We start from the raw sequence: 17,448 nt of genomic DNA, 5'->3' as shown, positions 1-17,448 counted from the left end.
ACGGAGCTGCAGACGGCAAGAAAACCAGGGAGTGACAGAGACAGATGGACTAAAGGCTGGAAGCAGGACAGCGCTTCGTCTCTGCCCGCCCCGGCCCTCCTCTCCATCCATCCATCCATCAGCCTCCCGCTTCAACAGGAAACGCTTACGCTGTCACTTCATCTTTTTCTCTGCCCGATCAATAACCTTATCTGCTGCCACATGATAGCGCCGAGGCCCCGCTGTAAAGCAGAATGAGCACAACCATCTGCTAGATGACGAGCAAGTTGCTTTGCCAATTTAAAAAAAATGACAAATGTCCATTGGAAGCATGCTGTAAGAATGTATGCATGAAACCGTCAGCTGTTGTCCTGCTCGGTTTCATTTGCATTTCCAGTTGCTGTGGGTTGCCCGAGGTGGGAACAGAGTCACGCTTTTTATTATCAGGTCCCACTGTGTCAGCACACTTCTCCCGATTGCAGGCTTGGTGGCTGATTATAAAAAGGGGCCAATAAATCGATGTAATGGAAGACAATCAAAACTGCAGTATCCGGAGGAGCAGTTGTACATATGACAGGACGGGAGAATCGGGATGACTGGTGCGTCAGCAGATGGTGAGAGAAAGGAAGAGCAGATGAAAGATCCGTTTTCACTTGTCTTAACGATGATATATTCTCTCCTTGGAGCCTTTTTTTTTCAGAACATGTCAGTTTCCTAACATAAGGGTCAGCTAATGTAGAGAACCTTGGCCCTGGCAAAAAGAGCTTTGAGCACAGAATGTGACATTTACTAGCTGCAGGACAAATTAGGTAAATTTGACACACACACACACACACACACACACACACACACACACACTACTGAGAGTGTGCAGCGGGTCTCTCCTCTTTTTTTATTATTAAAAGGAAGATGTGATCAAAAGCGAAATTACGGTGGAGTGAGCACCTAAAACACCAAAGGTGCACGTACAGTACGCCGATTTATTTCGTGCGGCTTTACGCAGCCATGCGACCGCACTCACACAAACACACACAGAAGTGGCGTAGGAGTGCTGACCTGGTGTTATCAGAGTCGATGGTGTGAAACAGCTTCTCCAGTTCCTCCTCGTTCAGGGTGCCATCGGAGAAGAAAGCCTGGAACTCATCCAGAGAAAGCTTCCCATCATCTGCCGGAGAGTGAGACACGCACACACACACACACAAACACACACACAAATAATTGTGAAAAACAATACAGTAGGAAGCAACATTCTCTGCTTGCCAAAAAACGTCAGATTAGTCAATATTGATTGTCTTTCTTCTCAGCTTTCCATTCACAACATGCCTGTGAGAACACATGATGCAATACTTCTTCTCACCTGCTATTTAATCTATTTCAAGTCTTTACATATGAGAATTCTCTAAGCTTGTGTGGGCTGGGTATTGATCTGCATCACATACCATCTACCCTTTTATTGAATGAGTCGCATACCTCAGATTCTCAGATTTGTTTTCCTGGTTGTTCCTATTGTGATCTATCACTCTTCTGTATTTAAAAGAAATCCATCTTTTCTGTAGTAGAGTTGGGTTTGTAGTGATGTTTTTTTGTTCTCATTTCATCTTGATATTTACTACATGTTGGCTTTGCTGTACCACGTTCTGAGACACACACACACATGCACAAACGCTCAGTGGGATCCCAGCTTTCGCCGCTGTCTCAAGCTGCTGTGAAATCAATCCGGCATGCGCGGCAGTCTGCTGCGAACCTTTAGCCGTACCCCTGCTGTCTGTCTGTCTCTGCACTCTGCTTAGCACACAATGCAGATAATGTTCCAAGGCCTTCGGGAGAAGCATCAATAACCAACAAGCTCTCAGAATAATGCTGGATTCATGCTCCTGTTATGTCGTCTGCAGCGCTGCAAGCCCGTGTTCCCAGGCTGCTTCACTCCCTCAATGTGGTAAAAGAAAGTCCATCTCTGGTGTATTGATTTCTGCGTCCTAAAGACTCCAAAGCCGTAAAATGTTTGGACTTCAGGACGATAAGAAAGAAGTTGATGCCTCAAACTCTCTGCTTGACAGTACTGTGTTCGCACATTTGATCTCCTCCAACACTTACATACAAAACACAAAGGGGTCATTTCATCATACTAGTTGTAGGAGCTAAACGTTACCTTGCTCCCACTGATGGACGAACCCTTGGAATCAGAGGAGGAGGCAGCGCGTCAAACACGGGGCACACGGAGGGGGGGCGCGCAACTCTCCCAACCTCAAATCAGGGACACTTTCGCTGACGGGGGGCTGCTGGCGGTCGACGCGGGGAGGGCTAGCACAATCTTTTTTTCTTTCTTTGCAGCGCCAGCCTCACTGCTCATTTTAACAGATAGGACAGCTCCGCTCTGACCACCCGGCACCCGCGCGCACACTGGTCTGATGCGTCACAAATTCACAACAACCGGGAGTTTTTATTTGCCGAGTTTTCGGTTTGTTTCGAGAATGGAACCACACTTCGGAACGCCGACGCACGCTATACATGTTCGATCGCGCTGTTACGCCAACACTTCCGGTGGACGCTTCTTCGTTGGTGTTCAGCGGTTTCTATTTCCGGTCGGCGCCGGCGGACTGAGAATCGAAACTAGGAATCGAATTTTAAACTTTTGAACGATACCGGGTTAATCGCAAAGTTAGTTCCGATTCCAATCGATTCTCGATACCCAACCCTATGGGTGACATATCTTTTACCAGACATTGAGACAGAGCACTGCATAGGAAAGCAGCAAAGTTTATTGTATGTGTTTTGGTGGATTTTGGTTGTATTGTCCAGGCGATCTTTTCTTGTGGTTTCTCATATATTATATATATATATATATATATATATATATATATATATATATATATATATATATATATATATATATATATATAATATATGAGAAACCACAAGAAAAGATCGCCTGGACAATACGCTTTCTTACTGCGAGAAAGAAAACAAACTAGGTCCAGCAGTGGACTTTTGATTTAAGGATTTGTAGTACAAATGGCTACTGCACTAGTTGTAAGGCTACTTGTCAGTCTGGATTGCTTTGGTGTTAGTTAGTCAGCGACGACACAATCCTGTAGATACACGCTCTACAACATCAGGAGAATACGACCCCTTCTCACTCAGAAGGCGGCACAGGTACTGATTCAGGCTCTTGTCATCTCCCACCTTGACTACTGTAACTCTCTCCTAGCAGGTCTCCCAGGTACCGCCATTCGACCACTGCAGCTCATCCAGAATCCGACTGGTCTTCAACCTTCCAAAATACTCCCACACTACACCACTTCTCCGTTCTCTTCATTGGTTACTAGTGGCTGCCCGCATCCAGTTCAAAACATTGGTACTGACGTACCATGCTGTGAATGGATCGGGACCAGTCTACATCCAGGACATGGTGAAACCCTACATCCCAACCCGCACACTCCGATCTGCATCTGCCAAGCTGTTTCTTCCTCCCTCACGGAGAGAAAAGCACTCGGCGAGATTGCGACTCTTCGCTGTCCTGGCTCCCAGATGGTGGAATGAGCTCTCTGATGACATCAGGACCGCAGAGAGCCTCTACATCTTCCGTCGAAAACTCAAGACACACCTCTTTAGCCAATCGTAGCACTAACAAATGGTAGCACTTAAATTGTACTTTTAACGGCACTTTTCTATAACATGTTTTGAAACTGCTTATTTGATGAAAATTGTAATTTCTTGTTACTTGTTCTTCTGAGATTGTATCTCTATGTGGAAATGCACTTATTGTACGTCGCTTTGGATAAAAGCGTCGGCTAAATGACATGTAATGTAATGTAGTTAGTTGCTGCCTGCGGCAGTCCTTCATAGTCAATCCAAACAACCTACTAACCAAAAGCAGGGAAAGCTGTCCTTTTGTAGGGTGGGGGCCCTGCAGTGGGTAGTGGCTCTCCTTGGCGTCATACTCCATCCTGCTTGTTTCTGCTTGCTAGAACACCTGACTGTCTGTCTCACCACATGATGCAAAGCTAGATATCAAATATTTATTCCTTTCCCTCAAAGTGCGTTTGTCCTTCAGCGTTGCTGACTGGATGCAGCAGGTTGAGCTGAGGCACCACTGCAGAGCGCCAGGACACAACAGGGGCAAGACATCTGCAGCCGTACAAAAACAAAGGGTGGCATTCAAATAAGCTGCTCTTGAGACGGCATCGGCGTTGCTGGTTCCCTGTTACTCTATTTGAGGGCCAGCTTATGTTTGTCTGTTATTATTTCATTAACAAGAATGTGTCCATTTTCTATCGCTCCTTTCATCTTTTTTCTGCTGAAAATGTCTCTTAATGCATCTGACATGAGAAAGAGCTCTGTGGGTTGGCTGGAGTTTCGGGACCACTAAAGGAGAAAAGCAAACTGTCACGCAACTTGAAAAAACTCCACAACCACAGACAGCCAAACTTTTTTATTTTTGGGCTGTCAATGCTGGCTCGCGTCACGCGCGTCACCCTGCATCTTATATCCCCCCGCTGTCTTCTAGCTCCTTGTTAGAGGACACTCCAGTGTCTGTTTTTCTGTTGTGATGCCAGGTAAAGGAAATGGACGCTTGGCATAACCTTTCCCCCAACCGGAGGGCCCGCTGTGTGTGTGGGGTGGGGGGGCTTTTTCTTGTGTTGTTCTCAGCACCGGCCCCCAATCTGCCTGTCCGCCCAACTCTGCTGTTAATCATAACTGCGGTCACAACTGTTTCTAACCTGCTTCCCCCTGGCGCAGCACAGAGTCAGCAGGCAGAGGCACTGGTGTTTAATTCAGCAGTGACCCAATTTACTCCATGCAGCCAGCTAGCCTGGTTAGACCCCTCTGAGGTATTCTCTAGTAACACACCATCAATGCAGAGACACACAAAAACACAAACACACACAGAGAGACTGGCAACGAAAAGCTACAGCTTTGATAATCCCACTCTAATGGTTTAATGTGTTGTTTTTTGTCACTGATGGCTTCTTACAGGCACATGTGTTTGTGTTCTGCTACTTGCTTGCCCTACCTTGGGAAACAAGTACCAGGCATCATAGTCAGCTAATGGTGAGCATAGATGGCCGCAACCCATTATCGCCGGTCCTTAAGTTGTGGATTCACCCCTGCAACTCCATTATAAATGAAACAACAATGACCCTGACAACAGCTCTGCTCGCTGACCCTCATAAATTGGCAAAAGAGGAGGCAATGCAAAAGGCGAGAGCATCCTGTTCCCTTGAGAATTAACTGCTGCAGATTGGCTGTGTTGGCTGAAATTGCCATTATTTTAGAGTTCAAAATGTGCCACGGAGAGAAATCATTTTAATGCAATGGAAATCACACACTTGAGAGAAGAGATGGCCACAAACGTTTTTTAAGTAATCTGTGGATAAGTATCCTTTTTTATACTTTATTGAAAAGTTTCCACCAGCTGCCAGCTAGCTTACCACAAAAACTGCTAGCTGTAACTGCTAAATGTACTTGTAGATAGGGTTGCCAACCGTCCCGTATTTCCCGGGACATCCCGAATTATGGGCAATTTTCATTTGTTCCGGCCGGGACAGCTCCAGTCCCAATTTCCAATCACAGCTTCCTAAGTCAATGACGCGCGAAAAACTCCCCCTCCGTCAGCCCGCGAGTGTCTAGAATCGATTGCTCTTTCTTGAGGTTCTGGATGTTGTGGTTGAATTTTTTGCAGTTGAATTTTTTACAGTTGAATTATTTGCGGTTGAATTATTTGCGGTTGAATTATTTGCAGTTGAATTTTTTGCAGTATTTTAACCTTGAAAAACATTCAGATACATCATTTTAATGCATTAATATTCAGTGCTAGAAATTCAATCACCTTTTTCTGTCAAAATCCGATGACACAGATTTACTTCCATACCAACAGGCATTATTACTTTGCAGTTAAACATTTATTCAAACAGCCCTCGCAGCTGGGTTGTGATGTTAACTTTAACATGGCAACGTCATGTGCATGGTGTGGGAGTATACGGCGTTAGCATGTAGCTAATCTTAAGTATTTTAGGACGCTAAAATTGTCGATAATTATCTTCATCAGTGGTTGGCTAACTGCTTCTTACACCCGCCGATTTGGAACCCGGCCCGAGCCCAGCTGAGACGAGCAGAGAGGATGGGCAGGAAAAGCATATATTATGCGCAGGTATCTTAATTTACAAATATAGAACAAAACATGATTATTGACTAATTGTAAAATGTATTTTTAATATAATTAATAACAGAAATTAATAAAACTGCTCTGTAGCCAGCTAGAAGTCAATGACGTCAGAGGCCACAGTTACACGGTGATGGTAAACTATAACATGGAGTTGGGGGGAATTTTAAAAATAGTCCAACCAACCAATCGGCAATTGTCAATATATTTGTTGTGTTGTCCTGCTCTACAATACATTTAGCAATTACAGCTAGCCGTTTGTGGTAAGAGAGCTGGCAGCTGGTAGAAACTTTTCAATAAAGTATAAATAAAGATACTTATCCACAAATTACTTATATCCCGCAGATTTCTAAGAATTGGGAGGAGATAAGATTTTGGAGAGGTATCATTTGGATGTGTGTATGTAGTAATGTGTGCAACATTACAAGAGTCAAGTCAATAGTCACTGAAACTGCGTAGCATCCTTGAGTGAAATCCCATTCCCATTCCCAGTGTCTTCTTTATTCTGTGCTAACACAAAGTTCCGAAAAGAAAATGCAATACCACGATCAAATTATGAAAATCTGCCACATTCACGTAGACCTGCATGGACGGAGGGTACTCTGTACTGAAGGGCTCAGGTAGAGAAGCTGTTGGCTGTCTCTGCTGCTCGTTGTCACATTTACCCGCTTTAAAGACAGCGGATTGTTAGGCAGCCGGCTGCGTTGCTTTGCGTACAACGTAATACATTCATGCAAATCAGTGCTCCAATTAATTCACAGGCCCTCGTCAGCCGGGGATTGTCTGATTAAATTATAAATCAGCGAATACAAAACGACTGCAGACCTCACAGGGCGGTGGATTTGTGGTTGTAAAAGAAGCATAATGAAATCTGTGCTGAATAACCTGCAGATTGATCAAAAGCCTGCTTCATCTCCTTCTGTCAATAAATGGCGCAGAGAAGGAGTCATAAACAGCATGGCATTTTCAGACCTTGTTTTGTTCATCAAAGTTCTTAATTTTTTCGATGGCCCAGGAAATCAAGCGACTAAAATCCTCCTTGTTCAGCCAATCAGGGAGAAAGGCATGTCTACATAAATGGGGTCGCCCATAACAACTGCCTGTACGTGCAGTCTGTTTTTCCGGTTCAATTGATTTAAGAGCAATTCAGGACTTGATTTTCCTTTGAGAAAAAATGAGAGTCACAATTAATAAAAAAGAATGTAGTGGTCTTTGCTTTGACCACTTTGTTTACTGATTTGTCTATGAGAATAGATTTATATTTACATATGGAATTTTTGCAAATATGAAAAAATGATTGCTTCCTTCAAGATGGCACCGACGATGGCTGCCAGAAGGCTTTGGTGCTTTTTGTTTCCTGTTTCCTGTTGTCCAGAGATGAACATTTTAGTCAAAGATTTGCTCACCTTTACTTACGTGGTGAGACGCCGGAGGAGAGGAAAGCAGGCCGGTAGTGCGACTCCGCAGGCATGGTTCTCGCACACCGCTGCCAGGCATTTTCTCTCCAACGTGCGCTCACTGAGCAACAAACTGGACAAACTTCCGCTGCTGGTGAGGAGAGACTTTTCTACGTCCTCCGTTTGGTGCTTCACAAGGACCTGGCTTTGTGGATCGACATCGGACTCTGCGCTCCAGCTGGCGGGGATCCAGCGACACGGAGCTCTACGGCACGACGAAGGGCGGAGGAATCTGCTTCTACTCCAATACCATCCGTCAATTGCAAACCCTTTTACTCCCCCGTGAGTTCGCTTCATTCATCCTGGTTGGTGTTTACATGTCGCCGCCGGGCAACGTGCAGGAGGCACAGCGGATGTTACGGATGATACGGCATGTGGAGCGGACCAACCTGGACTCCTTGGTTATGGTCCTTAACAAAAAGAAATCTCAGCCATGAACTTCCTGAGTTCACGCTGGATAACTGCTACACCACAGTAAGCAGGGCTGGTCCACCAAATTCCTGCATACAGGCAGAAACTAAAGCTCTGCAAACCTGTGGTGAGGGAATCTAAGAAGTGGACCAGTAAGGCGCTAAAGGATCTTCGGGCATGTTTGGACAGCACAGACTGCGATGTTTTCAGGACTGCTACTGACATTTTGGATGAGTTCACAGAGGCTGTAACTTCCTACATCGGCTTCTGTGAGGACAGCCGTGTACCACCATGCACCAGGGTGAGTTATAAACCCTGGTTTACAGCAGAACTCGGAGAACTACGACTGCAGAAGGATCAGGCATTTATGAGTGGGGTCAAATACTTGTACACAGAGTCACAATACAGATTTTCTCAGGCGGTGAGAAAAGCCAGACAACTGTACTCTGAGAAACTTCAACAACAGTTCTCAGCAAGTGACTCTGCTTCAGTTTGGTGAGGCTATAAACACCTCACGTACTACAAGCCATACCCCCCCCCACTCCATGAATAACCTCCTCCTGGCAAACAAGCTGAATGAGTTCTACTGCAGATTTGAAAGACAATGTCCTGACTCCATCCCCCACAGCTCCACCACCCCCCCTCCCCCGACCCATCAGGGGCTCACACCTCTGTATTACCCTCCAACGGTGAGTTAACCGGCTCTTTAAAAGACAGAATCCTCCAGAATCTGAAACGGATAGTCCTGTTCCACCTGGAGAACCTCACCGACCCCCTCCTGGACCCCCTACAGTTCGCCTATAGAGCCAACAGGAAAAGAGCCTTTCAGCAAAAAGAGTTGAACCGCATTCACATTGGCCATTGAGACGGAGGAGGAAATGACTGATGCCGTGGTAACAATTATGGTTAGTCAGCGTGATGCAACTTAGCTACACTGCATTGACTTGGAGGTGGTTGTAGTGTTAGATGAGCTATTAGCATCATGGTGCCAATGTTCTGGATAAAATAAAATGATTGTAACGGGACGTCAGAGGACTGGTTTGGCCAATGCACAGGACAGGATGCGACATGGAGAATGCTTCAGACTAGTGGCCTTGTTGCTAGACAAAAAGGCTATTAAACACAAAGTGTGAAGCCGCTTGTCCATCGATGTGGCACCGTGCTGCTGCTCGGGTTTTCTTCTTCTGTTTGGAGTTTGTTTGTGTTTTGAGGGTCTAGTCTTTCTTGCTGACTCATTATATTATTCACATTGGGCTCAGCTGCGTCTTCAATGGGTCGATCGCAACGCGCTCACACTATCATAAACATCTCTGTTCCTGTCCAAGGCGTAGTTTATCCTCGTTGCAGTGAAACTGGCGCTGTGTGCTGCTTAAATTTCCGAAATGACGAAGCGTGTCATTTAATTGTCTTTATTTGTATATTCCTACGACATGCAAATTGTGTTTTTATCAGTGAACTATTTGAGGCAATCACGTGATCACATACAATTTACATACATCCAGAGGCGTGTAAGAGGGCACTCCATGTGATAACGCCATTTTCTGGTTTTGCACGCCTCGCAGCAGCTACTTTGATCTCAATTTCGTCCAAACCCCCTCCCTTTGCTGTGAGGAGAGACTAATCCCTGCTCCGGGAATAATGCCAGCATCCCTACACCAGCGAGTGGCGCCTCTGTTCGACAAGCGCAGAGGGAGGTCAAGTCTTCTGGACCATCAGGACGGTACGGAAAGGGTTGCAGGGTGAACACACTTGTGTCGAGACGTCAGGATTAACACAAGATATTCACTAATAGAGAACTTGACTGCTTGTTGTCAGTGTGTGTGTGTGTGTGTGTGAAAGAGAAAGGAAGAGAGTCAGAGTGAGGGTACGGTCAGAGCGGTGGACCAACTGCGCTAACTGCTTTATCTTTTCTCAGTGCAGGCTGATGAGAAGCAATTAGCGCTTCCTTCTTCCTGCTGGGCTCCACATCCCGCACACCGCTCTGAAGAGGAAGAAAAACATCGCCTTGCCTACATGTCTGACACACACACACACACACACACACATACATATAACAATCATCTTTATTTCTAAAGAAGTCATTTGCTCTTGCTTCTCCCTCTCCAGTCCCTTCTCAGCATTCGTTTTGCTGTTTATCATTAATTTTGGGGTGCTTACATGATGGGTTGTTATAGCAACAAGAAGAGGAGAAATGACCCTCCTTTTTGGCTCAGCATTATGCCATCTCGTTCTCCCCGTTTACACCATTAGCACACACACACACACACACACACACACATTTTCTGTTTCTTGGTTTCCCCCTATTCTCTCAGTCATTTCTCTCCAACTTAGTTCTCTTCCTCTTCTGCTATCATAACAACTTCTAATATTTTTCAAGTATTTCTGGTCCTTTTCTGTCCCTCTATCTACTATCTCCACAATCACAATCACCTGCTTTGTCAATGAGAGAAAAAGATTGGTTCTACAAGCTTGTAATTCCCTCTTTGTTGAAATTATCTTTCTAATAATTCGTCGAAGCAGCCGATAGGGAGGCAAAAGCGTGTGTCTGTGTGTGTGTGTTTAGCTGCCAGTGAGCTAGTTCATCTGATATATGAGGAACAGGAGTGATTCTCACTGAGCTGTCAGTTCTAGTCATTTCTCACTATCCATCACTCCAGCCCACCTGGAACACACACACACACACACACACACACACACACACACACACACACACACACACACACACACACACACACACACACACACACACACACACACACACATAAGGATTGGCAGTTCACTAAGTACCCCCTCAAGGAGCATTGTACAGAGAAAAAGACTTTTAAACTAATCAACTTATTCTACTTTGAGAGGACCGTCTTGAGGACTCAGCTGAAGTGTCCTTGAGCAAGGACTGGTGTCTTTGCCGTCTGATTCCACGGCCAGTACAAACCGGTGCTCGTCCACAGTGACGCACTGAGCTGCTAGGTATTTCTGGTTAACACCGACAAATGAAGGGATACCAAAACCTTTACAACTGAGTACAGTCAACACTATATCATTTTTTCATTTAAAACTAAACCAGAATGCGTTTTTAGTTCAAAGGGTATGATTTACATTTTTTCCTCTTTATTGTTGTTATGATCTACCCAAGATCTTCTTTGCTGCCAGTATTTTGCACTACCTTTCCATTTGCAAATGCCCTCATTATTTCAGTCTAAGCTGGATGTGCTGTTGGCCACAAAAATGACCTTAAGTCAAAAAAGTGGACCTTACCATATTTTTTTTGCGGTGTTTTAATGTTGAAAAACATTCAGGTACATAATTTCAATGCATAAATATTCAGTGCTAGAAATTCAATCACCTTTTTATTTCAACCCCCGATGGCACAGATTACCAACCACATATTACCAACCTTGACTTATTTGGGGCACTAACAAAAAACAAAAAATGGTCATTGCATATGCATCATTATAGGACCCTAGTTTACTGTGCCTGACAGAAAAGGACTCATTTTGAATTGGTGTCTGGTTTAAAAAAAAGTTTAATGGCTTGGCCTTGGCCCGTGTTGATTTGTAAAATAGATGATTCCATTACTTAAACTGGCTCGTGGACTTTATTACAGTAAAAGGAGCCAACACATTATTTGAAGTCAAAAAGTCTAAAAAAAAAACACACACACAAAAGCAGTTGTATCTACAACATCTACCTACAAGTGAACACATGTACATTTTAGTTTCAAAGGTCCCAAGCTGAAATGAATCAGTGATCTTTTACTGACAATTGGTGTTCAATGTAGAGAGAGCGGCAAACTGAGGGAGAGACAGACGCAGAAGGACCGAAGCCTTTAGAACTGTCTGCTGAAAGAACAATGCATTGACAAGAATGTCAATTCAACCGCTTGAAAAGGATCATGGGAATCTAGCTGGTTCGTGCATAAAAAAGGTTCCTGTTTATGAAGTCAAATAAAATCAATGCATTTTCTTTTAATTAGGATTGATAGGATTGTCCATAAAAAGACTTCAAGTTTCTTAAAATGTCAATATTTTACCAAAACGAAACCTATAAAAATATAAAAGCTGCGAAGAAGGTCTACAGTGCAGAAAATATGCTGTTGACACATTTTGGGTCGCTAACAAGAGCTCAATAACACACCTTTAGAGTTTCTCTGTTCCAAGGTGCTTGTCTATCATCTTTGGGATCATTTTAGTTTTTTCCCGAAACGAGGATTTAAAGAGCTTTATTCACAGCCGCCGCTGACATCTGTCACGTCCAACAGGGTGAACGTTGGTTGAAATATGTAGGTAAACATGAATATGAAGCATGTGTGAAATCCAAAGTTGCATCGCCGCCCCCCCAATTTGTAAAAAACCCCACATAGAAGTGGTTCATGACTCTTCTTAATGAGGAGGAGATGATGCTCCCTGCGTCTCCTCAGAGACGGATGGCTCCCTGGGGTAAACACTACCACGTCTGTCTGTCTGCACGAAGAGACGAGCCACAGTGGATGATCATCATTCACACGGATCAATTTTCTGTCTCACCGGAGAGTAGAATGATACGTAATCATCATCAATCTGCTGGCTGAACATGATAATGTTATTATTAGAGCAGTGAGGCCACGCACAACACAATGGGCGCCGAGAAGATGTGTATATCTGTGTGTGTGTGTCCCTATCCTAATGATGAGGGATCCTAGTTGATGGCAGATAATAGCAGCGTGTCGGGGTTGTGAGGATGATGCATTCAGGTACCTGCCTTTGGAGCGTGTTGGTTGTTAATGGCAGATAATGGAGCGCCAGTGCGCCATCATTGCCGGCCCTCTTTGTGCTCAACAGCAGCGGTGGCCCAGTGGCTCTGCCAATCAGCTCTAACTTTATAGTATCATTTTAAAGCTAGCGCTTTGTACGCCAGGAGATGGGAAAATGGGTTCTTGCCTGTGACGACAAAGGATTCACATGTTTCCCTCTCCCCTATATTGTTATGTTTTACTGTTTGTTTTTTACGCACAAAAAATAAATTTTTATTAGAATATAAGAAACATATATTTTCTTTCTGTTTAGCTGGCTTCGGGGATGAATTGTGTATAACTGCATTGTCTGTTGTTACGCAGAAAAAGTTCATCATTACTTGCAGCATGACGGTTTCATGAAAGAAGTCTCATATTTTCAGCTCTTTTCACTTCATTGCTTGACAGTTTTCTCAAAAGCCCTGGAGAGATTATACTTAGGGATCAAAATGTAATAAATATACATCAATAAAGTATCTCACTGCCACGTAGGTTAGGATGTTATTGTGAGCAAAGGCATTAATCACCTGCTGAGTCAATCCAAGTAGAGCCCAAAGCCCAAGACATTGGCACCCACCGCGCTTCTCATTACCAGCTGCCGCTTGTCGCTCACGCTGACATTTCAGCAAAATCCAACCAGATGTTTGAGGCTCGGAAAGGCCCTTGGTTCACAGAGCGGTTCACATGCTCAGTGCCTGTTGTCATAGCATGCGGCGCGTGATGATTAATAGAGGTGTCAAAAACGTTGGACAGGAAGAAATAAAAGAAATGCTAAAAGTGAGAGACTCGACTCAATGTGAGGGACAAATGGATGGATGAAGTCTGTGGGCCTCCCAAAGCCTTTCTTCCCTCCCTCCAACTTTCTTCCCTGTGCAAATATACACTCCCTCCTTCCTTACACAGGATCTTCTAATATAAAAAATCCTTTTAATTTCCATCGGGAAAATGTTTAAATTTCTCTCTCTTTCCATTATTCATTTTCTCTCACCGTGCAAACACACTCCCAAGAGCGTGGATACGCTTCAAGCTCATTCAGATGTACAATCCTTTATTTTGACAGCTAATATTCTCTATTCTCTTATAAGCGCGGCCCGGGTTGGTCATTTGAAAATACAATTTGTGGCCATTAGCTGTTCTTCGTCCGCTCATCCTGGCAGAAGAAAAAAGGCTGACATGCTGATCTGTAGCATCTCATCCGTGGTTGGAGGGAGCACAAGAACAGCGTATAAACAATGTGAGAAATTTAAATGTGTCACCTTTCCTCATGTGCCTATTACCGTTCAGGGTCACCGGGGACCGGATGATAACCCAAAATGCATTGGTTTTTTCACAGGGCACAATGGGTTGCTTCTCATTTTTCAAACAATGGGGGGAGAAAAGCTCATTGAAAATTTGACATCTCTGTGATGAAAAAACAAACCCTGAGTAAACACATGCCGGCTGCATACAGAGAGGACCCGATCGGTGATTTAAACCCAGGTCGTTCTCGCTGAGAGGCGACGCCGCAAAACAGCTGAGCCGAGCTACAATTAGAATTTTTGAAAACCTCTCTCTCTGCGATGTGACGCGGGCGTGTAACAGATGTTGTGACTCGGTGCCAGCTGCGATGTGAATCGAAAATCTAACTCGACAGTAAATCAGTGAAGTGTGTCGATGATATGGGAGCAGTTTTCATCTGATACAGTTAATACATGCTGCTACCATGCCTGAACAAGAAAATGTTCCTGAATTATCAAAATAGTCCATAAGCGACGTTGATATAGTGCTTCAGATTAAACCTAGCTGGAAATCTAAAAGAACACATCGAGTGGGAAATACCTGAAAGCAGATAACGTAATGAAGACCAACATCTGCCCTCAGTTTGTGAGAAAAAAAAAGTCTTCAACAAAGTGTGCTAGTCTTGGAGGAATTTATTTTGGGGTTGGGGGGGGGTAACTTTGGTGTCATGGCAACAGCGGCCCATAAGGCCTCATGGGGGGGAACACAGATGGATAGTGTAACCAGGGGCAACAGGGTGGTAACTAGGGCTACTGTTGCATTGATCTGAGCAGAGGTGAACTACTCAGATCATCTCATTTCCTCCTTCACGTGCAGCCCTCCTCGGCTGTGTTTGGATGAATTATCGCTACAGGCTCAATCATAAGTTGGCTGGTAAATATGATCGAAGTGTATGTGCATTGTAAGATGTGTAGTCACAGCGATGAGCAGTTAAGGACGTTTACTAGTCTCAAAAAAAAGCACAGATGTGTTTCTAAAAGTTTGGAAATGATGTGGTTGTGATGTGGAAGTGATTAGGCACAAGATGTGAGGATTTGGGTGGTTCTGCGTTACTGTCTTGTCTCTCCACCTCCCCTTCCCGTTTTCCCCTTGCAGGCACACCTGCATTCCATCACCAATCACACCACTATAAGGATCTGGCCCGCTCTACAACCGGCGCCAGAGTACTCCGTCGTGCTCCGTGAGAGCGTGAATCTCCCTGTGCCCTTTCGCTCGGCTGTCTTCCTCGCCTCACCGCGGAACCTCCAGCCAGCCTGCACCCGGCCACTTCAGCCTGCCAACTACGTTTCCGACTAATAAACCTCCCTTTGTCACTACCTGCTCCTCCGTGTCTGCTTTGGGGTCCGAACACCACCACTTCCCTAACAGAATACTCTGGCCAAGAAGATGGACCCCGCAGACGCGGAGAAATTCCGACAGGCCCTCTCGTCCCAAGGAACCCGTGTGGGAATCCATGAGAAGGCTCTACACGAGGTGATGGAAACCCTCCAAACCCTCACCTCCAACGTGGCGCAGATCGGGGCCCGCATGGAACAGCTGACGACTCACCTCACCACGCTTGCAGTCCCAGCTCCCGCTCCGGCTCCGGATCCCGCTACAACACCTCCACCTGCTGCGTCCTCGGGCGCTCTCCCCATCCAGCCGCGGGAGCCATTCATCCCCACGCCCGCCAGGTTTTCGGGACAGTCAGGTTCCGGCAGAGAATTTATTTATCAGTGTAATCTTGTTTTCGATCAGCAGCCGTTCACCTACTCCACGGACAAGTCGCGGATCGCCTTTTGCATGAGTCTCCTGTCGGAGAAAGCCGCGGCTTGGGCTGTTGCCATCGCTCATAGCAGTTCTCCAGCGTGTTTTTCTTTTTCCTCCTTCACTGAGGAGTTCCTTAAGACTTTTGACCACCCGCTGCGCAGCAGGGAGGCCAGCAGCCGGCTCCTGTCTCTTCGCCAGGGGAATAACTCCGTGGCAGCGCACTCGGTAGACTTCCGTATCCTCGCTATAGAGAGCGGGTGGGACGAGAAAGCACTTCAGGGGGGTTTTTATCAGGGGACTCAGAGATGAGGTGAGGGATGAATTAGCCGCTCGTGATGAGACCTCCTCGCTGGACGATCTTATTTCTTTATCAATACGCTTAGATAATCGCCTTCACGAGCGGCGCAGGGAGAGATCCGGGAGGCTTGGCCACGCCCCCCCCCGTGACTCGGACAATGTACCCCGTTTCTCAGGGGTTTGCGCCCTCTCCGTTGCCTCAGCCAGGCTCCAGCAGGATTCTGCCGCGGATCGACCCTCCCCCCACAAACACGGAGGAACCCATGCAGCTGGGGAGGACGAGACTCACACCTAGAGAACGCCAACGGCGGCGCCTCAGCGGACTTTGTGTCTACTGCGGGCAGGACGGACACCTGCTGACACACTGCCCTTCTCTACCAAAAGGGGAGGCTCATCAACCACGGGAGGAGCGTTGGTGAGCCACTCAGCGGTTGTTTCTTCTCCTCCCCGCCTGATCCTTAAGGGTACTATATCTTGGGCTCAGGCCTCCCTGCCTATTTCTATTTTAGTTGACTCTGGGGCGGACGATAGTTTCATGGACTCTGATTTTGCTGCCCAGTCAGGAATCCCCTCTCAGCTCCTTCCCCACCCTAGGAAGGTGTTTGCACTGGATGGTAGGATCCTCGCCCATGTCACTCACCGCACCATTTCCGTTTCTTTGCAACTTTCCGGTAACCACCATGAGGCTATGTCATTTTTTTTGATCCCTTCTCCAAATGCCCCAGTTGTGTTAGGTCTCCCCTGGTTAAAGCTGCATAATCCTCACATAGACTGGGCTACCGTCTCAGTCACTAATTGGAGTTTATTCTGTCACTCACACTGCTTACATTCTGCCATTCCCTCCACGTTAGCCACCACTCCATCTCCTCCTAAACCAGTGGATCTAAGTCCCGTCCCGTCTGTTTATCACCACCTCCGGGAGGTATTCAGTAAGGATAGAGCGCTATCCCTTCCACCCCACAGACCGTATGACTGCGGCATTGACTTGATCCCTGGCTCCCCCTACCCATCCAGTAAACTGTACAACTTGTCCAAGCCTGAAAGAGAGGCCATGGAGAAATACATCACTGACTCTTTGGCCACTGGACTCATTCGCCCCTCCTCTTCTCCTTTGGGGGCAGGATTTTTTTTTGTGGAGAAGAAAGACAAGTCTCTTCGCCCCTGCATCGATTTTAGGGGCCTTAATGACATTACTGTAAGGAACAAATACCCCCTCCCACTCATTGACTCCGCGTTTGGTCCCCTCCACGAAGCTACTATGTTTACCAAATTGGACCTTCGCAACGCATATCATTTGGTGAGGATAAAGGAGGGGGACGAGTGGAAGACAGGTTTTAACACTCCCC

The 17,448-nt window shown here is 45.8% G+C and overlaps 1 protein-coding gene across 2 annotated transcripts in view; it reads right to left on the bottom strand.

The window, feature by feature from the left end:
• necab2 (N-terminal EF-hand calcium binding protein 2) overlaps positions 1 to 17,448 on the bottom strand; it is an 83,242-nt gene that overhangs the window by 49,763 nt on the left and 16,031 nt on the right. For both annotated transcript variants that reach the window (XM_037451120.2, XM_037451121.2), the window contains exon 3: positions 1,036 to 1,144. In XM_037451120.2, coding sequence (XP_037307017.1) covers positions 1,036 to 1,144 — 109 coding nt within the window. The remainder of the gene's footprint in view (positions 1 to 1,035; positions 1,145 to 17,448) is intronic.

The sequence above is a fragment of the Pungitius pungitius genome, chromosome 6, assembly GCF_949316345.1.
Source record: "Pungitius pungitius chromosome 6, fPunPun2.1, whole genome shotgun sequence".
In the NCBI taxonomy this organism is placed as follows: Eukaryota; Metazoa; Chordata; class Actinopteri; order Perciformes; family Gasterosteidae; genus Pungitius; species Pungitius pungitius.
The sequence above is the reverse complement of the archived record's forward strand: the minus strand, read 5'-3'. Positions and strand labels throughout refer to the sequence as shown.